The 26530-nt window shown below is 38.0% G+C and overlaps 2 protein-coding genes across 3 annotated transcripts in view; both read left to right on the top strand.

Annotated features, from left to right (window-relative positions):
• Nucleotides 1–3021, top strand: part of LOC138327340 (trimethylamine monooxygenase-like) — a 48496-nt gene extending 45475 nt beyond the window's left edge. The window contains exon 4 of the mRNA XM_069273359.1: nucleotides 1991–3021. Coding sequence (XP_069129460.1) covers nucleotides 1991–3021 — 1031 coding nt within the window. The remainder of the gene's footprint in view (nucleotides 1–1990) is intronic.
• On the top strand, nucleotides 2943–25736 carry LOC138327339 (trimethylamine monooxygenase-like). 2 transcript variants are annotated; one of them, XM_069273356.1, is made up of 4 exons: nucleotides 2943–3082; nucleotides 16313–16517; nucleotides 23764–23928; nucleotides 24252–25736. In XM_069273356.1, exons 2-4 carry the CDS (start codon nucleotides 16349–16351, stop codon nucleotides 25289–25291), a joined length of 1374 nt encoding a protein of 457 aa, XP_069129457.1. In that variant the 5' UTR covers nucleotides 2943–3082; nucleotides 16313–16348; the 3' UTR covers nucleotides 25292–25736. The 2 variants fall into 2 exon arrangements, with proteins under 2 accessions (XP_069129457.1, XP_069129456.1); XM_069273355.1 differs by lacking the exon at nucleotides 2943–3082 and adding an exon at nucleotides 8145–15743.
• The last annotated feature ends 794 nt before the right edge of the window (nucleotides 25737–26530 follow it).

Here is a 26530-nt window from a genome sequence, read left to right as displayed (position 1 = left end):
AAACAAACCAGTTCTTATGTAATATGCCAGAAAAGCCCACTGTAGTGAAATGTAGGTGAAATGTTCAAACTCGCTTGCTGTGCGCCATTACACATTGCGGTCATGTGTCTTGTATGGCGAACCCTGGCCCTTGCCAGTGTAGTAAATATTTTTTGTTTAGAACTACTCAAATCGCTTTTACAGTAGTGTGTTTACGTTATTAGGTGCATGTTCTTATCTAAAAATAATTTAACCAACTCCTCAGTGGTTATGTATTGCATTTGATTTAGGTACGTGACTTTGGCTCGTTTATGGGTACAGCATACCTGTTATACCTGCTTAATCGTTTTGATCAACGATTTGGGATTCCAATGCTTTCAATCAAAATACTTAACAATGTCGTGGAATTTGTCCATATTTCTTGGTATATGTTTCATAAAAAATTTAGAACAAAACATGTACATTTTGTTGGTCATATTTTGCTTCGTGGTAATGTAACAGAATTAGCCTCGTTGAATTGTCCCTTTAATAACATCACAAAATACATATGTACATACCGATGGCCTAAGATGAGGTAACAACACCAAACATATGCAAGATTTCCTGCGTAATATATGATAACAGTGGATAGTCATTTTGTTGTTTTGCCGTCTGGTGCAGTAATAATCAACTACCGCAGGGTATTTAGGACGGCGGCGGGAAACATAAGACGACCCGCGTTATGAAAATTAACATTTTATCTATTTTAATAAAATTATTCAGAAGGTGATGGTGCGTGTAGTATTAACGGTAAGTTAATAACTTTTACGACTCTACAAAATTATCGATCTCATTTTACATTCCCATTTTAAAAATTGAAAAAAAAACGTTTCGGAAAGATAGTGGGCCTTTAAGGTTCATGTAAAGGCTTTAAACAGTGATATTTTGCAAGCCTAAAACGCATTACTGTGCTGCAATTGAACAGAACTAATTTCATTAATTGTTGGTATATACCCTGGCTAACTGTCAGTCTTACTGTTGATATGTAATTTGTGAAGCTGCTTGTAAAATTCAGTAAAATATGAGAAAAATGTATATTTCTGGAGAAGACATAGAACTCGTGTGAATTGCATTGATGGAACCAAATAATCATGCCATCGTGTTCAGTTGTGAATATGCCATGTACTACAACATTTTGTTTGGCAAAATCGGACCAGCAAATAGTGCAGGAGCCTATTGTAGTAAATGCACATGGCTGCTATAAATGGCGGATCACAAATATCGCATATCAGAAGCCAAATTAATTGATACAAATGGTCTTGACACCAAATGACACCATAAGGTACTTTGAACATGACAAGAAGACTCTTCACGAAAAAAATAGTTCAACCGATCTGTTGGGGGCGAAACATGCAAATTTCCGGAAAGAGCCTCAAAGTCCACATTGTAACTTTTTTTTTCGTAAATAGTCTTCTTGTCATGTTCAGAGTACCTTATAGTGTATATAAGAGCACTTGTATCAATTAAAATATGCTATATTTGTGATCCGCCATTTAAAGCAGCCATTTGCATTTACAACAATAGGCTCCTGCGCTATTCGCTGGTCCGATTTTGCCAAACAAACTGGCATAGTCACTACTGAACACGATAGCATGTTTATTTGGTGCCATTTATGCAATTTACACGAGTTCTATGTCTTCTCCAGAAATACACATTTTTCTCTTATTTTACTGAAATTAACAAGCAGCTACACAAATTACATATCCACAGTAAGACTGACAGTTAGCCAGGGTACATACCAACAATTAATTAAGTTAGCTTTGTTCAATTGCAGCACAGTAATGAGTTATAGGCTTGCAAAATATCACTGGTTAAAGCCTTTACATGAACCTTAAGTCAGCTGACGTGGTCATTGTTTCAGGTCAGCGATACAGTTGTCACTAACTGATTCTTACGTCTAATAGTAAATTAAGTAGCACACTTTATAGTTTTATTTCCTTCATCTATTCTATTGTTTTATTTGGTTACACAGGGCGTTGGAACAAGTACGACCTCCGTAAATATGTCCACTTCAACACAATAGTGAAACACGTGACCTACAACAAGACCACGGATGACTTCACAGTCCTGACCAAGGACTTGGCCAATGACCACGATCTTCCTCCAGAGAGGTTCTCTCACGTCATCGTGGCTACCGGGCATTTCTCTTTTCCAAACGTTCCCTACTTTGAAGGAATAGAAACGTTTCCAGGCAGAGTTCTTCACTCGCACGACTTCAGGCAAGCACGCGAATTCAAAGGTAAGCGAATACTGATTGTCGGATCGAGCTACTCCGCAGAAGACATTTCAATGCAGTGCAGGAAGATGGGATCAGATAAGGTGGTCATCAGCTACCGTAGAAAACCTATGGGCTTCAAGTTTCCAGACGGAATCACAGAACGTCCTTTGTTGACAAAGGTAGATGGGAATACGATTCATTTCAAAGACGGGACGACAGCGGAAGTGGACGCCATCATTCTTTGCACCGGATACCTGTACCACTTCCCGTACCTGTCGGAATCTCTCCGTCTGAAGACATCATTATCCGTGTACCCTGCAGGACTGTACAAAGGCACCTTATGGATGGGTGACGGTAACCACAAAGTCTTCTATCTCAGTATGCAGGACCAGTACTATTCCTTCACCATGTTTGACGTCCAAGCCGAATGGACATGCGCGGTCATTTGCGGGCACAAGAAACTTCCGGATAGAAAGGAAATGGAATCCGATGAAGCAAAATGGGTGAAGAAACGGGAAGCTGTAGAGAATGTGTATGATGATATTGCCGTGCAGACAGAATTCGTTTGTGATCTTGCAAGGGAGGTTGGCTGCAAATACAACTTAGATGTGAAAGCCTTGTTCAACAAGTGGGAAGACGACAAGTATGCCGATATAGCTACATATAGGGATCAGGTGTATACCTCGGTCTTCACCGGAAACCCAGGGATCACACACCACACGCCCTGGTTCTCGGCTTACGACGACTCTTTGGAAACTTTTGTAAACCAGACATGTAGCAAGTAGGGACGAATGGACCTACAAAACAATGGAATGAACTTTCTTTGGTAACGGAACTTTTTGAACGGTATTTGATATATGTTCAGTATAACATTTTTACACCTATTTTAATCAGCAGGACGCCAAATTTTGTTTTAATAACAATATGAATATTCACCTTATAACCGGATAACCCCGTGCTGCGTTTTTATCTGTTTGATTATGCACCTGAACTCTGACCAAAAGGATCATGACTGCCAATCGTGCTTCGTCCGCCGCACGTCATCTGCAAACACTTCATATTTTATACTGTTTAAGTTCTACCAGTGCAGTCGAAACTTGTCTAAATGGAACCAAGATGGTCCTGACCAAGTGCTGTTATTTCTATCCCTTTTATATCTATGTCTCAGCTGTCACCTTTTAATTTCGTCTCAGTTTAGCCATTGAAATTCAGTTAAGATTTCTTGATATATACATACAGTATGTTTTGGCCTAATAATCTCTTAAGAATCTATCTCAACCCGAGATAGATTCTTAAGTTGTCAAACACGAGTCTTTGTCGATTTAAGTGTTTGACAGCTTAAGAATCTTATCCCAGTGGTTGAGATATCCTGCTTCACACCAAAAGGGGTGAATATTTCTTTTTCTTTTACCCTAGATCTCGTATAGCTTGTCTTTACCCTAGGGTGAGACAGAAAAAATCTCACACCGGTTAAATCGCGGATATTCCTGTCTGGGCTAAGAGAATAGTTGCTCTCATCCTTTCACAAAATTTCATACGTGTGATTGATATGATAACAGCATTAATATCCTTTCTATGAATAGTTGATACAGCTTTTTGAACATTTGGAAGTCTTATTAATGTATTCGATCGTCAATTTACCAAAATCGAATTTCCTTAAACTACTCTTTAGCCATTCCCATTCTACTCTTTCGAAGGCTTTCTGTTGGTCTAAGAAAATTATGATTCCTCCTTTATGCTCTATATTGGAATATTCTATGATGGCTGGCAGTAGTCTTCTACATTTCTACCTGTATTGAAGCTACTATGAACACTACTTGGTAGAATAGGTTTTAAAAAATCTTTCTGGAAATACTTTGACTTTGATTTTATAGTCTGTGTTCAATATTGTATAACATAATTTGTCTCCAGTCCCTGATATATTTCCTTTCCCTTGCTTATTTATCAACCTAATAATCCCTCGATACTATTAGTTACACACATTGTTAGTGACACAATACGGAAAATATTGGGTATAAAATAAACTTGTATTCGCCTGGCCCGATACATGCTTATTTTAGACCCAATATGTTTCCTTATTAGGTCACGCCCAAATTGTGTAACGAATTTATCCCGTCGAAGGCACTTTCAATAAAAAAAACCCCTGCAAAAATACATCATGAATGAAAACGAAAATAACTTTGAACATAAGCAGTGCATCGTCATGATCCATTTCTGTTTCCATCTCTCTGAGTGCCGTCGTCGCGAAGCGTTACTTGACCGTCATGCTGTTGCTAATGACGTCGAAGTTAGGGGCAAAACATGATAACTCTATTATCTAAACCGAATGCGATTTCTACTAACCTTATTTGACTATATTTTGGATGTCATTTTAACCAATAGGAATACCAGATTATTGTCTGAGGCGGGATAAGTATAATTATGATTAATGCATTATATTTTTCGCCATTATTACAAATAAACATATATATAGCACTGCTCTGTTTGATTCAGACCTTTAAAAAAAAAAAAAAAAAAAAAAAAAACATTCTACAAGACACGGCCTTAATTTATCATTTCAACTTCGAAAGCATTTCAGGAGAGAGAAAATGACCAATAGCAGGCCTTCGAAGATTGATATGTAGATTTCAACGTGCAAATTCAAAGTCATAAAGTCAACCACTGTGTACGGTTATTCGATTCTTTTGATATACGACCATACTATTTGTTTCATCTGTTATCGTACATTTAGCCTTCAGTTCTATTTAAGGATTAACTAGGCACTGAGTGTACTCTCATCATAAACCGCTTCGCGGTTTGTTTAGGGTACACTCATATTTTTGTGTTATATCTACATAACATAAAAAATTATTAAAATTAATCTTTATAATTCAATTTACTAAAGATAATCTCTTCAATATTCAAAATTCATTTTGGGACTCTTCTGTCTATGAAATCATTACGCTGTCATCTCAGCCAATCAGAAGCAACGTTACAAACGGCGACGCCATTTTTTCCTTTATGGGCTGATAAAGTAAATTTTTAAGCCAATGGAAATACTCGCAACAAGCAAAATTGAATTCTCATACGTTATTTTAGTTTGTTCTATTAGCAAACCCTATATAAAATGAAAACGTTGGATTATTGATTGACCAATTGACTTATTAGACTTGTCTTTGCTGTCAAAACATATACAACAGAACCAAAATACAAAAACAGTATAAATATGTTTGCGGGGAACGAACATTGAGCACACGAATTATTAGAGAGAAGGCATCATGACGTTTTCTGGGCTTTACAAACATCGCTCAAAATGTGTGTTTATTTGTATTTAATTTTTCATTTTACTTATGATGAGATAAACTGATATTCATAGATATATTCCGATGCCTTCAAAACTAAGTACCCTTATGCAAGTCTTTTTGTAAACACTTTCAAAAACCTATCGGTGACCAATATAACTCTCTTTTTTAATTTCCAAATATTTTATTGAAAATGGTGTTAATATGTAGTCCTCTCCATATACACATCATACAGTTTATAAGAGATTAATGGGAGGTAACTCGGAAAAAGATATCTAGTGCGTTTTTCTTATATAATTCAGATTTTGCTTTTTCATTGGCTTAAATATTTTCTTTATATATCGATGTTCAAATATCTTTGGGTCGTAAGTTAAATATAGCTACCACTAAAAGTGAAATGACATCTTAATATATTTTGCTTGTTTCCCCTGCATTCATACTTCAGGTCGATATGTCGTATAGCCGGTTATTTTAACGATAACTGACCTGTCATACTTCAGGTCGATATGTCGTATAGCCGGTTATTTTAACGATAACTGACCTGTCATACTTCAGGTCGATATGTCGTATAGCCGGTTATTATAACGATAACTGACCTGTCATACTTCAGGTCGATATGTCGTATAGCCGGTTATTTTAACGATAACTGACCTGTCATACTTCAGGTCGATATGTCGTATAGCCGGTGATTTTTACGATAACTGACCTGTCATACTTTAGGTCGATATGTCGTATAGCCGGTTATTATTACGATAACTGACCTGTCATACTTCAGGTCGATATGTCGTACAGCCGGTTATTATAACGATAACTGACCTGTCATACTTCAGGTCGATATGTCGTATAGCCGGTTATTATTACGATAACTGACCTGTCATACTTCAGGTCGATATGTCGTATAACCGGTTTTTATTACGATAGCTGACCTGTCATACTTCAGGTCGATATGACGTATAGCCGGTTATTTTAACGATAACTGACCTGTCATACTTCAGGTCGATATGACGTATAGCCGGTGATTTTTACGATAACTGACCTGTCATACTTCAGGTCGATATGTCGTATAACCGGTTTTTATTACGATAACTGACCTGTCATACTTCAGGTCGATATGTCGTACAGCCGGTTATTATAACGATAACTGACCTGTCATACTTCAGGTCGATATGTCGTATAGCCGGTGATCTTTACGATAACTGACCTGTCATACTTCAGGTCGATATGTCGTATAGCCGGTTATTTTTACGATAACTGACCTGTCATACTTCAGGTCGATATGTCGTATAGCCGGTGATTTTTACGATAACTGACCTGTCATACTTCAGGTCGATATGTCGTATAGCCGGTGATTTTTACGATAACTGACCTGTCATACTTCAGGTCGATATGTCGTATAGCCGGTGATTTTTACGATAACTGACATGTCATACTTCAGGTCGATATGTCGTATAGCCGGTTATTATAACGATAACTGACATGTCATACTTCAGGTCGATATATCGTACAGCCGGTTATTATAACGATAACTGACCTGTCATACTTCAGGTCGATATGTCGTACAGGCGGTTATTATAACGATAACTGACCTGTCATACTTCAGGTCGATATGTCGTATAGCCGGTTATTTTAACGATAACTGACCTGTCATACTTCAGGTCGATATGACGTATAGCCGGTTATTTTAACGATAACTGACCTGTCATACTTCAGGTCGATATGACGTATAGCCGGTTATTTTAACGATAACTGACCTGTCATACTTCAGGTCGATATGTCGTATAGCCGGTTATTTTAACGATAACTGACATGTCATACTTCAGGTCGATATGACGTATAGCCGGTTATTTTTACGATAACTGACCTGTCATACTACAGGTCGATATGTCGTACAGCCGGTTATTATAACGATAACTGACCTGTCATACTTCAGGTCGATATGTCGTATAGCCGGTTATTATTACGATAACTGACATGTCATACTTCAGGTCGATATGTCGTATAGCCGGTGATTTTTACGATAACTGACCTGTCATACTTCAGGTCGATATGTCGTATAGCCGGTTATTTTTACGATAACTGACCTGTCATACTTCAGGTCGATATGACGTATAGCCGGTGATTTTTACGATAACTGACCTGTCATACTTCAGGTCGATATGTCGTATAGCCGGTGATTTTTACGATAACTGACCTGTCATACTTCAGGTCGATATGACGTATAGCCGGTTATTTTAACGATAACTGACCTGTCATACTTCAGGTCGATATGTCGTATAGCCGGTGATTTTTACGGTAACTGACCTGTCATACTTCAGGTCGATATGTCGTATAGCCGGTTATTTTAACGATAACTGACCTGTCATACTTCAGGTCGATATGACGTATAGCCGGTGATTTTTACGATAACTGACCTGTCATACTTCAGGTCGATATGTCGTATAGCCGGTTATTTTAACGATAACTGACCTGTCATACTTCAGGTCGATATGACGTATAGCCGGTGATTTTTACGATAACTGACCTGTCATACTTCAGGTCGATATGACGTATAGCCGGTTATTATTACGATAACTGACCTGTCATACTTCAGGTCGATATGTCGTACAGCCGGTTATTATAACGATAACTGACCTGTCATACTTCAGGTCGATATGTCGTATAGCCGGTGATTTTTACGATAACTGACCTGTCAATCTTCATGGCGATATGTCATACAGCCGGTTATATTGGCGGATGTTTTTTTTTTTTTTTTTTTTTTTTAAAAAACCTAAAGAATTAAAGTTCGCGATTTTGTCTCTAGATGATAATATGATTTACACTTGACTTGATTCGAACGCGTCATCCTCGTGAAAATTACTAACTGTATGGCTTACTAGATGTAAGAAACATGGCTGATGTACTATGTAAATGTAAGATTTTTTCATGTAAGATTTTTTCAATGCTCAGAAAAAAAAAACATTTTTATTTCTCGACGAGCCCATTAACCCATTTCAAAAGAAGAAATTTCCCTTTACATGATGTGCATTGAACCAGAATCTTGTCATAAGCACACGTCGACGATCAAGCCACATTCCTCTTATGCATCGCGGTAAATAGCGCGTAAATCCTCTCTATTAAATGTGGGTTAGGTGACCCCATATTGACGATTATGCCATATTGTATGTTTTGTACGGCAGCACATACGTGACGAAAATATTTTAAAATAATAGATATAGTTCGATTTTCCACCATTCTCATTGGCTAATACACTATCACATGGGAGTGATATATAGCATAATGACTGGATGTTTCCATTTTTAGAAAGCATATTCTATAAAGTTATTTTGGACTGAAGAAGGCCCTATAATGGCTGAATATATATCCCATAGAAATGATTTTTGTTTTTAATTTGAATTTATTTTGGCCTTTTAATTCGTATTATTTATATACTAGCTTTATACCGTTTTTATTTCATTAGAAAATATATTGACTCGATGTTTCCATTTGTAGAAACCCCGAGTCAATATTCCTACTGTGACGTCACACCTAAGTCGATATTTCTATTATGACGTCACAATACCCCGAGCTCGAGTTCTTCGGGAAGATGTAGTCGAACCATTCTCCATGCATTTCGATATTACTTAGCATGAAGCAAACATTTTAGAATAATCATCATATCTAAAATAAAAATCAAGGACCTTTGATTCAGTCCAAATGGTGTTATAACGCACTGATAGAATATCCAATAATGACCTCGGGTTACGCCCTCGGTGGTTATTTAATTCTACTAAGTACATATGGACCTCAGCAAAGGTCCATAATTAATATTTATAGTGCTTATGTAAAACTAATTATGTTTTCACGTAATGAAAATCTCTACCGCCTTTTAAACGGTTATGACGAGAAATATTTTTATGTAGGATAAAACATATTTATTTTCTTTATATCATCATATTTGGAGTCGAGGAGCAAATCAAAGAAGGTTTGGACAGAAAGAAAGCTGATGCAATGGAAGTAAAAGGACTAGTGGCAACTTGTAATATCAAATATGAGGAAAAGGTGCAGAAAGTCATCAGACAAGGGAGATAAGAGAGGGCGCATGAGAAGCGTAGGCCATTACTTGTGTCTTTTGGATCTTTTTAAGGACAAAAAGGATTTCTTTCAGAATATAAGAAATACAAGGACGCAATATACAACACAATAAAGATGTTAAATGGTCTTACGAAGAAGAAACGAGAACAGGAAAATGCACTGAGTAACGAGGCAAAACTTAGAGAGAGTAATGAATCGGGAAATTCATGTTCCGAGTTCGCGGTCCACCTTGGAACAGAAAAATCGTCAGACTTGCAATGAAAAAAAAACATACACCCGCGTGTTAAAGAAATTGATGAGCGTCATTCCTAACCAATATTGTGCAAAAATAGGAACATTTTAAAATGTTTATTTAATAATGCAGACACACTAACTAACAAAATAGAGGAACTCAAAACTAGGATATATGCTGAAAACATGATGACTGTTGGTATAGTATTTCCTAAAAGATATGTTCCAAAAGTACCAGAACTGTCAATTGAGTGATATAATCTATTTATAAACAACAAGTGTGGAAGGAATGGCATTCGCGGAACCACACTATACATCAAATCAGAACTTCGCGCGACTGAAGTAACCATTTCAAACATTTTTAAGGAACACATTTTCGTCTGTGTCGACTTTGCCGAAGGAAATAAACTATAAGAATACCAACTGGGCAAACTGCACATCAGAACACCAAAACAAGTCTGAAGCGAAATTCATGAAAACCATAAGATATACATGTACGTACCTTCTACAACATGTGCAAGTCCCAAGAACCCAGCCTGTTGGAGCTAATACTTACAAACGAGGAAAATATGGTTACCAACCTTGAGGTTAACAGTGCCCTAGGCAAAAGTGGATATATCACATTCCAGTTCATATGTAGATATACCTATCAGAAACTAACGAAAGAGTGAAACAAAACTACAACCGAGGTAATTATATTAAAATGAGAGAAGAGTTGAATATAGACTGGGAAACATGGAAGATACTTATAACACGTTTATGGAGACATTGGCTATTAACAGTAACGTTCCAAAAATAAAAGTAGGGAAAACTAAGCATCAGGTACCACTGGAACTAGGAACAATGGAATCAATACGAAAACAACACAGATGAATGGACGAAAATAATTGATGAAGGTGGTTGTATAGAGGTGATATACCTGACTTAATTAAGGCTTTTGACACTGTTCCATATCAAAGGTTGATGAAGGTGGTGGTATCGAGAAAATATATCTGGACTTCATGAAGGCTTTTGACACTGTTCCACATCAATGGTTGATCAGCAAATTGAAATCTTGTGGGTTTTCAATTGATTTAGTAAGATGGATAGAAGACTTTTTGTTTAATAGAAGATAGCAAGTTGCTGTAAAAAGTCACACATCTAATGGAAATCAGTCACTAGCGGGATACCACAAGACAGTATACTAGGACCATCGCTATTTGTTGTTTTTATAAATGACTAACCAAATATTGTTGATTCTAATGCGCTACTGTATGCTGATGATACCCAAGTGTATAAGGACACCAAGGTGAAAGGAGATCTCCAACTGGATCTAAACAATCTTCAAGATTGGTCATATAAATGGCTGTTGAAGTTCCACCCAAACAAATGTAAAACAATGACTTTGGGAAAAAGTAAAATTCCTAGTAGCCTTCATTTATATAAAGATATTGATGGTCATAGAACACCAGTAAATTTGACCGAAGAAACAAGAGAAAGACCTTGGAATAATTGTCGACAATAAATTAAGCTTTAAAACTCATATGCAAGCCGCTTTGAACAAAGCGAACCGAATACTTGGAGCCATCAGAAGAACATACACTTATAAATGTATAAAAACTCATTTTGTCTACTGTATAAAGCCTTAGTTCGACCCAACTTAGAATATGGAGTGTGCATATGGAAACCATATAAGCAACAAGACATTGAACTTTTAGAAAACGTTCAAAGGTCAGCTACCAAATTACTGCCTGGATTGAAGAATTATTCATACGAAGAAAGATTGAGATGTCTTAAGCTCCCGTCTTAGTATATACGCGCAACAGAGGAGATATGATTGAAATTTCTAAAATTTAAAGAGGAGGCTATGCTCCATCCGTGTCACAGGAACTTGTGCCATTTAAACAGCAGAAACGAACCCGGGGGCATGCATCAAGCATGGATAAATCAAGGTCGAATTGGACGTGAGGAAATATTCGTTTACCCAGCATATTAGATATGAATATAGAGGCACGTATAATGCCTGCGTTCAGAATAAACTAAGTTAAACTAAGTTAAACTAAGTGTTCAGGTAAAACTTGTACGAGCTTACGTAACACATTTTATGTAGGGCAAGTTCATTATATAGTGTGGAGAAATATGCTCACGTAGAGAAAAAAAATTTCACACAACAAAAAAACTTTTTTTTTATCTCCACAATAGAATATTTCTTGTCCATGAAATGATTCAGGTTAACACATTTAAGGAAATAAGCACGGAAAGAAAACCAATTATTTTCAGCCTACGTATAAATATTTTCATCCTTGGGAGGTAAAAGATAAATTATAAGGTAACAAAAGTAAAGTGACGAATCATTTAAAGTGTCTGAAAATGATATGTTAATTACACATGCCTCATCGATCCCAAGTGTAATTGTCATGCTCACGTAAAACTTCTACAAAACTCTACAAAAAGTGTCCTACAGAATTCACTCGATATAAAGTTTTTCGTTTAGTTCTCCAATACATATGTTGTCAACTTGGCTTTCAAAAAGAAATACAAAACAGAACGCATTACAGGTGAATCTCCATATTTCATTAAAGTGCAAACCCCTTAATATTTCTTTGGTTGATATTTCAGCGTTATCAGTTTAGCGAAGTATTCGTGTCATGAACCTGTTTGACTGTTCTCAATCATGTATGATTATCCATGACTTAGCGAATGCAGATCATGTTACCTTAGGGAGTTAATAGGTAAATGACGGATCAAAATCTGTGTATTCAAATAAGTGTACATATCACCGTTCAAGTTTACTTTTATCATCTTCTATATATAAGATAGGTAGGCTATTTTTGTAACGATGGTTATATTTGGCAAGATTTTATTGCAAAGGATGCAAATTATGAACTTAAACACCACTCAATTATTGACATCACTACGCGGATTCACACCATTTGCAAACATTTTTTCATAACCCGATGAAATTAAAAGATAACGACATCAATGCTTATAATTAATTTTATATTATATTTGGTAAATAAAATATGTTTAAAGATGCTCCATCGCTGACAGAGCATAAATGATACTGATAATTTGAACACTATTTGGTGTTCAATCGTGCATATATACGTCTAATTAACACAAAAAAATAATATAAAATGATTTATTTTGCCTAAGGTGCATGCGCAATCAGCATTTCAATCCATAAAGGATATAGTGCCAGGGATTTTTTTCGGGATGCAATTAATTATTTTTCTTTTTTTTTTCTTGAAGTAAAATTAGAAGCTTTAACTTTTAGATGGTGGTAAGGTGTAAAGTAAGTAACTTTTGTAACTGAAGAAAAATACTAAATCGTCTGCTCCTGGTTTTGATAGTGAAAAAATGTCATTTGTCAGCAGTGGAGCATCTTTAATTGTACCATTATCAAAGTGATTGTTTAAGGGTATGTTTTTCCGAATCAATACGCAACGTCAATGTCTCTATTGTGACGTCACGATAACACCGGGGTTTTGCGCCATTTTCGGATTATTTTACTTAGTGGCATGCAAAACAAGAGGCCCAAAGGGCCTTAACGGTCATCTGACTCCCTTGGCAATAGTAAAATTAATTTCATATGGTGTCACTTTGTCAGGACCATGTCAAGATCATTAACAAATTGTATTTCAAACAAGAGGCCAAAGGGCCGTAACATGAAGGAAATTAATGAGATATAGTGTCATGGTAGCCATCTTCGATTTGGGATCAACCAGAGATGTAACAACACTTTGTCGGGACCATGTCAGGATCATTTCATGCAAGTTTCAGCCAAATTGCAGGGGTAGAATTTGAGAAGAAGTTCAAAATATGTTTTCAAGATGACGGCTGTGGCGGCCATCTTGGATTTCGGATCGACCCGAACAATAACAACACTTTGTCAGGATCATTTCATGCAAGTTTCAGCCAAATCGCACCGGTAGAACTTGAGGGAAAGTTCAAAATGTATTTGCAAGATGGCCGCTGTGATGGCCATCTTGGATTTCGGATTGACCCGAAAAATACCAACACTTTGTCGGGACCATGTCAGGATCATTTCATGCAAGTTTCAGCCAAATCGCAGGGGTAGAACTTGAGAAGAAGTTCAAAATGTGTTTTAAGATGGCGGCTGTGGCGGCCATCTTGGATTTCGGATCGACCCGAAAAATAACAACACTTTGTCGGGACCATGTCAGGGTCATTACATAAAAGTTTCAGCCAAATCGCACTGGTAGAAATTGAGAAGTTCAAAACGTATTTTCAAGATGGCGGCTGTGGCGGCGATCTTGAATTTCGGATCGACTCGAAAGATAACAGCACTTTGTCGGAACCATGTCAGGATCATTTCATGCAAGTTTCAGCCAAATCGCACCGGTAGAACTTGAGAAGAAGTTCAAAATGTGTTTTCAAGATAGCGGCTGTGGCGGCCATCTTGCATTTTGGATCAACCCAAAAAATAATAACACTTTGTCGGGACCATGTCAGGATCATTCATGCAAGTTTCAGCCAAATCCCAGGGGTAGAACTTGAGAAGAAGTTCAAAACGCATTTTCAAAATGGCGGCTGTGGCGGCGATCTTGAATTTCGGATCGACTCGAAAGATAACAGCACTTTGTCGGAACCATGTCAGGATCATTTCATGCAAGTTTCAGCCAAATCGCACCGGTAGAACTTGAGAAGAAGTTCAAAATGTGTTTTCAAGATGGCGGCTGTGGCGGCCATCTTGGATTTTGGATCAACCCAAAATATAATAACACTTTGTCGGGACCATGTCAGGATCATTCATGCAAGTTTCAGCCAAATCCCAGGGGTAGAACTTGAGAAGAAGTTCAAAATGTTTTTTTCAAGATGGCGGCTGTTGCGGCCATCTTGGATTTTGGATCGACCCGAAAAATAACAACATTTTGTCGGGACCATGTCAGGATCATTTCATGCAAGTTTCAGCCTAATCGCACCGGTAGAACTTGAGAAGAAGTTCAAAATGTGTTTTCAAGATGGCGGCTATGGCGGCCATCTTGGATTTCGGATCGACCCGAAAAACAACAACAATTTGTTGGGACCATGTCAGGATCATTTCATGCAAGTTTCAGCCAAATCGCACCGGTAGAACTCGAGAAGAAGTTCAAAATGTATTTTCAAGATGGCGGCTGTTGCGGCCATCTTGGATTTTGGATCAACCCGAAAAATAACAACACTTTGTCGGGACCATGTCAGAATCATTTCATTTGAGTTTCAGCCAAATCGCACCGGTAGAACTTGAGAAGAAGTTCAAAATGTGTTTTCAAGATGGCGGCTGTGACAGCCATCTTGGATTACGGATCAACCCAAAATATAATAACACTTTGTCGGGACCATGTCAGGATCATTCATGCAAGTTTCAGCCAAATCCCAGGGGTAGAACTTGAGAAGAAGTTCAAAATGTTTTTTCAAGATGGCGGCTGTTGCGGCCATCTTGGATTTTGGATGGACCCGAAAAATAACAACACTTTGTCGGGACCATGTCAGGATCATTTCATGCAAGTTTCAGCCTAATCGCACCGGTAGAACTTGAGAAGAAGTTCAAAATGTGTTTTCAAGATGGCGGCTATGGCGGCCATCTTGGATTTCGGATCGACCCGAAAAACGACAACAATTTGTTGGGACCATGTCAGGATCATTTCATGCAAGTTTCAGCCAAATCGCACCGGTAGAACTCGAGAAGAAGTTCAAAATGTATTTTCAAGATGGCGGCTGTTGCGGCCATCTTGGATTTTGGATCAACCCGAAAAATAACAACACTTTGTCGGGACCATGTCAGAATCATTTCATTTGAGTTTCAGCCAAATCGCACCGATAGAACTTGAGAAGAAGTTCAAAATGTGTTTTCAAGATGGCGGCTGTGACAGCCATCTTGGATTACGGATCGACCCGAACAATAACAACATTTTGTCGGGACCATGTCAGGATCATTTCAGGTAAGTTTCAGCTCAATCCCACCGGTCAAACTTGAGAAGAAAATTGAAATGTGAAAAGTTTACGGACGGCGGACGGCGCACGGCGCACGGCGCACGACGACGGACGAAGCATGATGGCTATAGGTCATTCTGACCCTTCGGCTCAGATGACCAAAAAAGTATGCCATATTCAGTATAAAACAAAGAAACATTAACTATAAAGACCAGAAACGAATACAAAATGGTATATGTACCTTTCAACAGTTATCGTGCTACAGATAAACTACCAAACGACAGAAAAAATGCGGTACGAAAATAACACATAAAAAAATATTAAAAAAAAAATATCACAACGATTATTTTCACAGGCTTAAACATTTATGTTGTCATATCATTAATAAGAATAAGGTTGAAAATAAACATTGAATAACTTGAATAGTTTTTTTTTTAATTTGATATAGATTTAGATAAAAGCTTGAATTTTTTATGGCAGTTCTCGTCCACCGTGTGCACTATTGAAATACATATCAAGCTTGAGTAGTCTTTGTGAGCAGTCATATAACACACACTACCTACTTCGCTCCCCACAGACGTCGACACGTTTACAAACACAGGTAGTCGTCTCGATGGCGGGCGGAAACCAACGTGTCTGCCTTATTGGCGCAGGACCCAGTGGAATGTCATTTCTTTATCAAAATGAAAAGTTGAAAGCAGCTGGGAAGAATTATGCAAATGTCGTCTGCTACGAAAAACAGTCCAACTGGGGAGGTCTGTGGAACTATACATGGAGAACAGGTAAGGTGTTTAGAAATTAGAAAATGATATTACAATCATGAAAGTATATCGTTGTCTGTTCATAATCCCACAGGACTAAAACGGCAAGAGCGCAAATGCAAAATGGCCATTCCCCTCTCCTCCGCAAAATAATAATAATAATAAATAAAAAATAAAAAAAATAAAAATAAAAACAAAAAAAATTGTCTTGCTTCCCTCAAGGATTTTGAACATATACTAAATAAATGTTTTATAGTTGCGTTGAATGTTCATTCGCTCCTACCCACCCTCCAAGTAGTATTACTAGGGTGATGTGTGTTTATTACTTTAAAAAATTGTTATTATTTTTAAATCATCCTTGCTTAAGAGCCCTGATACCTTAAATGTGTCTTGATCATATATATATTGGGATTCTCAATCTCATTTTGATAAATAAAATTACACGAATATTTTAAATAGCTTGTACGACGACATAGTTAGCCATATCAAATTTATTTTTGCTGTAAATATTTCCGAGGTTCACTATGATGAATACATTAAGCATTTAATTGTTAATTGATAACATATTGGTTTTTAATTTTTACATCTTAGTTAAGATACAATAATTTGAAGCAAGAAATGCTGAAAAAAAATTATAACGGGACAAATCTCAAGCACACTGACCCCATATTTTTAAAATGATTTTAGAAGCAGCAACATGTTTTCCTGAGAACAACAAAATTTTAGAAAAAAAGATTGTCATCATAACTTTTTCTGTAAAGCGTTGAATCTGTCATTAAATCGAAAAAACAATGTGGTATTTTCATCTTTAAAATGTAAGAGGCGGGGTAGCATATACTGCTATTCTGAACAAAAGAATATGTTGACTGTAGTATTATTATGTTCTTTAAACAAAACATTTTATTAATTTTCGCGAATATCAATAACTACCAGACTATTTATTTGGAAAAGATTGATTTAGTTTGTCATGTGAATTTTCAAAACAGTGAAATTCCAGTAAAATCACAATTTGGGTTAAATAGCTATTTTCGATTCGCAATAGCACATAATCAAGCACATCATCATATCATTTTAGTCCATTTCAAACTTTGGTATGAACTCCTATTTCCAAAAATATATAATCGAAAAAAAGTTAGTTATCAGAAAAATGGACTTTTCACCAGAGCAGATCCTTGATATCATACTTGCAAACTTGTTATTTTGAATATTCAGAGTTCAGATATGATGTGATACTTCTTTCGACATTATCCGCTATTGGTTTATTTATTTTGATGCAATGAGTATACGAGTATAAATAGTTAACATTCATTTATGTGAATCGATATTTCCTATACTTAATGAGTTTTTATTTTGTATACGAATTGTGTCTTTAATATCCGCTAGTTGGCGTGTTTTTATCAATCAAGATGAACCGGTTTGTGTGTAGACAAGTCGATGTAGAAGATAGGTAGAGTAGAAAAGTACAGGTAACACTCAATAATCACTATAGGTCACCTGTAATTTCGAAAATGATCGTTTAGTCTCATTCACTGAGATATCAATGAGAAGCTTACCAATAAACTGTCACGTAATGAGGAGCTTACCAATACACTGTTACGTGATGAGGAGCTTACCAATACACTGTTACAGGATGAGGAGCTTATCAATACACTGTTACGTGATGAGGAGCTTACCAATACACTGTCACGTAATGAGGAGCTTACCAATACACTGTTACGTGATGAGGAGCTTACCAATACACTGTTACAGGATGAGGAGCTTATCAATACACTGTTACGTGATGAGGAGCTTACCAATACACTGTTACGCGATGAGGAGCTTACCAATACACTGTTACGTGATGAGGAGCTTACCAATACACTGTTACAGGATGAGGAGCTTACCAATACACTGTTACGTGATGAGGAGCTTACCAATACACTGTTACGTGATGAGGAGCTTACCAATACACTGTTACGTGATGAGGAGCTTACCAATACACTGTTACGTGATGAGGAGCTTACCAATACACTGTTACGTGATGAGGAGCTTACCAATACACTGTTACGTGATGAGGAGCTTACCAATACACTGTTACGTGATTAGGAGCTTACCAATACACTGTTACGTGATGAGGAGCTTACCAATACACTGTTACAGGATGAGGAGCTTACCAATACGCTGTTACGTGATGAGGAGCTTACCAATACGCTGTTACGTGATGATGAGCTTACCAATACACTGTTACGTGATGATGAGCTTACCAATACACTGTTACGTGATGAGGAGCTTACCAATACACTGTTACGTGATGATGAGCTTACCAATACACTGTTACGTGATGATGAGCTTACCAATACACTGTTACGTGATGATGAGCTTACCAAAACACTGTTACGTGATGAGGAGCTTACCAATACACTGTTACGTGATGATGAGCTTACCAATACACTGTTACGTGATGATGAGCTTACCAATACACTGTTTCGTGATGATGAGCTTACCAATACACTGTTACGTGATGATGAGCTTACCAATACACTGTTACGTGATGATGAGCTTACCAAAACACTGTTACGTGATGAGGAGCTTACCAATACACTGTTACGTGATGAGGAGCTTACCAATACACTGTTACGTGATGAGGAGCTTACCAATACACTGTTACGTGATGAGGAGCTTACCAATACACTGTTACGTGATGAGGAGCTTACCAATACACTGTTACGTGATAAGGAGCTTACCAATACACTGTTACAGGATGAGGAGCTTACCAATACACTCTTACAGGATGAGGAGCTTACCAATACACTCTTACAGGATGAGGAGCTTACCAATACACTGTTACGTGATGAGGAGCTTACCAATACGCTGTTACGTGATGATGAGCTTACCAATACACTGTTACGTGATGATGAGCTTACCAATACACTGTTACGTGATGAGGAGCTTACCAATACACTGTTACGTGATGATGAGCTTACCAATACACTGTTACGTGATGATGAGCTTACCAATACACTGTTACGTGATGATGAGCTTACCAAAACACTGTTACGTGATGAGGATCTTACCAATACACTGTTACGTGATGATGAGCTTACCAATACACTGTTACGTGATGATGAGCTTACCAATACACTGTTACGTGATGATGAGCTTACCAAAACACTGTTACGTGATGATGAGCTTACCAAAACACTGTTACGTGATGAGGAGCTTACCAATACACTGTTACGTGATGAGGAGCTTACCAATACACTGTTACGTGATGAGGAGCTTACCAATACACTGTTACGCGATGAGGAGCTTACCAATACACTGTTACGCGATGAGGAGCTTACCAATACACTGTTACGTGATGAGGAGCTTACCAATACACTGTTACGTGATGAGGAGCTTACCAATACACTGTTACGTGATGAGGAGCTTACCAATACGCTGTTACGTGATGATGAGCTTACCAATACACTGTTACGTGATGATGAGCTTACCAATACACTGTTACGTGATGAGGAGCTTACCAATACACTGTTACGTGATGAGGAGCTTACCAATACACTGTTACGTGGTGAGGAGCTTACCAATACACTGTTACGTGATGAGGAGCTTACCAATACACTGTTACGTGATGAGGAGCTTACCAATACACTGTAACGTAATGAGGAGCTTACCAATACACTGTTACGTGATGAGGAGCTTACCAATAAACTGTCACGTAATGAGGAGCTTACCAATACACTGTTACGTGATGAGGAGCTTACCAATACACTGTTACGTGATGAGGAGCTTACCAATACACTGTTACGTGATGAGGAGCTTACCAATAAACTGTCACGTAATGAGGAGCTTACCAATACACTGTTACGTGATGAGGAGCTTACCAATACACTGTAACGTAATGAGGAGCTTACCAATACACTGTTACGTGATGAGGAGCTTACCAATACACTGTTACGTAATGAGGAGCTTACCAATACACTGTTACGTGATGAGGAGCTTACCAATACACTGTAACGTAATGAGGAGCTTACCAATACACTGTTACGTGATGAGGAGCTTACCAATAAACTGTCACGTAATGAGGAGCTTACCAATACACTGTTACGTGATGAGGAGCTTACCAATACACTGTTACGTGATGATGAGCTTACCAATACACTGTTACGTGATGAGGAGCTTACCAATACACTGTTACGTGATGAGGAGCTTACCAATACACTGTTACGTGATGAGGAGCTTACCAATACACTGTTACGTGATGAGGAGCTTACCAATACACTGTTACGTGATGAGGGGCTTACCAATACACTGTTACGTGATGAGGGGCTTACCAATACACTGTTACGTGATGAGGAGCTTACCAATACACTGTAACGTAATGAGGAGCTTACCAATACACTGTTACGTGATGAGGAGCTTACCAATACACTGTTACGTGATGATGAGCTTACCAATACACTGTTACGTGATGATGAGCTTACCAATACACTGTTACGTGATGAGGAGCTTACCAATACACTGTAACGTAATGAGGAGCTTACCAATACACTGTTACAGGATGAGGAGCTTACCAATACACTGTTACAGGATGAGGAGCTTACCAATACACTGTTACGTGATGAGGAGCTTACCAATACACTGTTACGTGATTAGGAGCTTACCAATACACTGTTACGTGATGAGGAGCTTACCAATACACTGTTACGTGATTAGGAGCTTACCAATACAATGTTACGTGATGAGGAGCTTACCAATACACTGTAACGTAATGAGGAGCTTACCAATACACTGTTACAGGATGAGGAGCTTATCAATACACTGTTACGTGATGAGGAGCTTACCAATACACTGTTACGTGATTAGGAGCTTACCAATACAATGTTACGTGATGATGAGCTTACCAATACACTGAACATCACAGAGACCAGGGGTTGTTGGATTTTTTTTTCTTTCATACAATGTACTTCACACGGATAACCCATGGCTGCTAGGGAAAAGATAACTTTTTCTCCCATACTTGACAGGGTTTTCTCTCACCATTCATTGATGTGTCACCTTTTTTTGCCGTGGGAGATTACTCTGTCAACCCTAGGGTAGGACAGATTGCACGCGCTAACCTTTTTTAGCCTGAAGACAATTACGTCATGACTTCATGCGGTGTGATCGTGGCGTGTATTGTCGATGACGTCATCAATATTGACATGGAGACGATGGAACCATGTTCATGTCGCGGTGAAAATGCTTCTGTTTAGGCTATTATCTCTTTTCTTTCCTTTTGTGTGTGGGAGAAAAAGAATCATTCCCTACCTATAAGGATGTGACAACAAAATCACAAGCCTCGGGGGACTTCTTAATGATATTAGACGTTTATGAATTATCCCTCGGCTTGTGATTTTGTTGTCACACCCTCTAGGTAGGGAAGTATTCGATTAATCTTACACACAGAGGGGGGGGGGGGTGAAAGTTAGCTCACACGCATCGTGCATTGTCGATGACGTCATCAATTTTGATGCATAACGACATTCCTGTGATAATGGCGCGTTGTAAAGGCTGCAAAACAACTAGAATTTAATATTTACCCTATGGGAGAGCCTCGGGTTGACAGCCAAAATCTTTTTCTCTGGTTGAGATATCCCTCTCCACTTGACAGATCCATGTAAGATTTTATTAATCATAACAATATCACGTTACATCGAGACTAAGAGCCGCGGTGGCCGAGGGGTTATGATGTCTCTATATATTACCACAAGCCTTCCACCTCTGGGATGCGGGTTCGTTTTCCATGTGGGGCAGTTGCCAGGTACTGACCGCTGGTCGGTGCTTTTCTCCCGGGTACCCCGGCTTTCCTCCACCAGCAAACCTGGCAGGTCCTTAAATGACACTTGTTGTTAATAGGATGTTAAACTAGTTAAAAAAACGTTACAGGAGGGTAATTTTAGAGAAACAAATACATGTACAGTCTGTGTTTGTATAGTGTACAACATGCGTATCAATGTCACCTATAACAGTACGTTATTGATCACTGCTTTGATATCCCTTACTTTAAAAGAGACCTGTGACTGTATGCAGTTTTCATAATCTGCCACTTATCACTAACACTTTCATTCGAGTTTACTAAATGTATGTGTTTCTAATAATAAATCCGATAAAATATGAAAAAAATGGAACTGTTAATAAAAATCGATGATGTGAAGGAACAATTAAACGTTATTGTTGTGAAGTTAATGCCTAGAGTTTGTACAATCGCAACTTTATAATCGCAGACTACTGTATAGTTTGTTGCCGAAATCGCTATCAGCATACAGTAAATTTCAGTTCTATAAACCATACAGTAGCATGTGTTTGAAGGTGTTATTAATTTAAATCAAGGCTATTATTATCATTGAGCACATGTTTTCAATGCAGAAATGGAGAATACATACATTAACTTTGAATTAAGGCCTACCAATAAATTAATTCATACAATTAGCGAGATATTAATTCGATCATTTTTTATGTGTATTAGATTTATTGCTAAGATATTCTCAGTTTTTTTAGGTCACCTGAGACGAAGTCTCAAAGGACCTTTTCTAATCGCCTTTTGTCCGTCGTCGTGCATCGTGCGTCATATGTCCGTAAACAATTTACATTTTCGTTGAAGCAGTTTCAATGAACTTTGAGGCATAAGGCCAACCAAAGTTGTGAATTCTATGACCCCCTAACTCCCAGTGGGCTGTGGGAGGGGCCAAAAAGATGTAAAATTGAAAGAATCAAATACTCTTCATAGATAGAAAGGTATTCAGTTCCTTTACAAAAAATGTGATTTGTATGACCCTGCATATGGGGTCTCACTATCCCCCTGAGAGTCGTCAGTAGGTAGGGTCAAGGTCCCCGAGGCTACATTATATAGGGATGTAAAAGCGTTTTACCCAAGAGAAGTATAATATGAGTACTATGCTAGACCAGCTGAGAATTGATATCCGTGAACGTAAATCATCCTAACATTTTTGCTACAACAGGACAACGCGAGTGTCCACACATGCAAAGTTGCAATGGATGCTGTCAAACGAAAGGGATGTGAATTAACTATTCGTCTGACCTAGCTCATAGCGACTTCTTCTTGTTCTCAAACCTGAAAATAAGGGCAATTAAACCGAAAAAGAAGAGGTGGGTCTCAAACGGTAATAAATATTCTAGTCGGCGTTTACAATCATTGGGTAGCAGAGCAGATAGTTTATAATTTCACGTGGACATAAACAGGACTGTACTATAATATAATAACGGTGTATTTTTACGTCTTATACAGGTGTGGACGAGCATGGTGAAATTTGTCACGGTAGCCAATACCGGGATCTCTGGTCCAATGGTCCAAAGGAGTGTCTCGAGTTCCCCGATTATACATTCAAGGACCATTTTGGGAAGCCAATTCCATCTTTTCCTCCACGGGAAGTTCTTTTCGACTATCTTAAAGGTATTGTTTCTGAAATTGTATACTATAAATAAAAGATCTTACATGATTGGCGGCATGATATTAATTCATTAAACGAGTTCAATAATTTGATATGCCACGAGCCTTTAGTTGTGACGTCATAAAAGTGTTATGATTTAAATGGGATATTTCAGACATTGCCGTATGACATGGCTGGACGGGCCAGTTATGTAATAAAAGCTGTTGTAACAAGACATAGCCATGACCAATACTTCTTCATATGCAAATGAACGGATTATTCTGCCAAATTCATTCTTTAGTCATTATCAGCTATATTTTTGCTATTGTTTTCTTTGTTTACACAGGGCGTTGGAACAAGTACGACCTCCGTAAATATGTCCACTTCAACACAACAGTGAAACACGTGACCTACAACAAGACCACGGATGACTTCACGGTCCTGACCAAGGACTTGGCCAGTGACCACGATCTTCCGCCAGAAAAGTTCTCTCACGTCATCGTGGCTACCGGGCATTTCTCTGTTCCTAACACTCCTTTCTTTGAAGGAATTGATACGTTTCCTGGGAGAGTTCTTCACTCGCACGACTTCAGACATGCACGCGAGTTCAAAGGTCAGCGACTACTGATAGTCGGATCTAGTTTATCCGCAGAAGACATTTCAATGCAATGTAGAAAGATGGGGTCTGGCGAGGTGGTCATCAGCTACCGCAAGAAAACCATGGGATTTAAATGGCCAGAAGGAATCTCAGAACGCCCATTGTTGACAAAGGTAGATGGGAATACGATTCATTTCAAAGACGGGACGACAGCGGAAGTGGACGCCATCATTCTTTGCACCGGCTACCTGTACCACTTCCCGTACCTGCCGGAATCTCTCCGTCTGAAGACAGACCTATCACTGTACCCCGCTGGACTGTACAAAGGTACATTATGGCTGGATGATGGTAACAACAAAGTGTTCTACTTAGGCATGCAGGGACAATATTATTCCTTCACCATGTTTGACGTCCAGGCCGAATGGACATGCGCAGTTATTTGTGGCCACAAGAAGCTTCCGGACAGGAAAGAGATGGAAACTGATGTCGCAAACTGGCTGAAGAGACTGGAAACACTTACAGATATCAAATCTGAAATTGCCCTGCAGACAGAATTTGTTTGTGACCTCGCTAGGGAGGTTGGTTCCAAATACAACTTCAATTTCAATGCTTTGTTCAATAAATGGGCAGATGATAAACTTGCCAATATATCTACATATCGGGATCAAGTATACTCATCCGTGTCGACCTCAGAACAGGGGCTTCTTCACCACACTCCCTGGCTCTCGGCCTACGACGACTCTTTGGAAACATTCATAAACCAAACTCCAAATAAAATATCGCAGTAAATGTTGCAGACACATGTAGCTTCTAACATCTTACAATGTTACAGTTAAAAAGTATATTTAGTAGGCTATGATATATCTTGTTTATCTTAAATGTCGTCGTCACGTTTGAAAAGTTATAAAATTGTATACGATTATTTTCAAATAACCAGGAGGTGAAGACGCTTGTCTGAGGAATAAAAATAGACTCTATGCACGGTGACAGGACTTCCAATCCATCAAACTCTGCATATTATCGTGTTCTCAACAAGGTAATTAAAGATATTTGTGCAACCATGGACATTGAAATTACAAAGGCAGAGCTAAACATTACTGAATACTGGGATTACATGTACAGTGTATCAGTATTTACACAAAGGAAGGCCCGCTCCCCTCCAGACTGATTGACAATGCCGACTTCTAATTAAATAAATATTACGTAATGGTTGTGAACTAAAACGTCACTACATACAGACTTCTGTGTTGCTGTATTTTGGCCATGCATTACCAACACCGACACCAGTCTTATCACACTGCCACTAGATCCCACAGTAAACAAAAAGCCAACAAGTTCTGGGTTCAGTTTCAGGAACGAACGAATTCCTTAATTTAACCATTCCCACCACAGAAGATAAAGAAATCTTCTTTAAAATGTTCAATGTTTTTCCATAAGAAATTCCATAAAGTTAAGAAAGTTCGTGAAACTGGGCCCTGGACTAGAATTAAAAAGAACCAACTTAAAGCTATTGGACTTAAAGCATTCCTGTTGACGACTCCATTAATGTATACGTTCCTATAATATATGACCAGATCGATGCCTAGCCCATCGGATCCACATACCTGCTAATTGGAAAATGTATTTAAGTCTGCTGTTTGGTATTAGCTGCGTCAGTAGCTTAACTATATTTTATGCACGATTCACATAAAAACCAGCACAAATTCGTGAACTGAAAATGGTGTACTTCACATGTACTGATATTATACAAGATGACAGTTTATTTAGATCTATACCATGTATAAAGATAATATACCCTAAAAATGATAAAAACATTGATCACTTTACCTTTTTTTCAAATAACAAAGTGATATGATCATAATAATCAGGACTCCACTTTCATTCGACGCATAACTGGATACCTTAAAATGACTATTGTGGATAATGAACATTAATAACAATACCATTTTGTCAAATAGAACAGAATAAAGACAACTAAAGTAGATTGTCTAATTTACACTACTACCACAAACAATATTCTTTGTCAA

The sequence above is a fragment of the Argopecten irradians genome, chromosome 7 (assembly GCF_041381155.1).
Source record: "Argopecten irradians isolate NY chromosome 7, Ai_NY, whole genome shotgun sequence".
Taxonomy (NCBI): Eukaryota; Metazoa; Mollusca; class Bivalvia; order Pectinida; family Pectinidae; genus Argopecten; species Argopecten irradians.
This window is presented reverse-complemented; position numbering and strand designations above follow the sequence as displayed.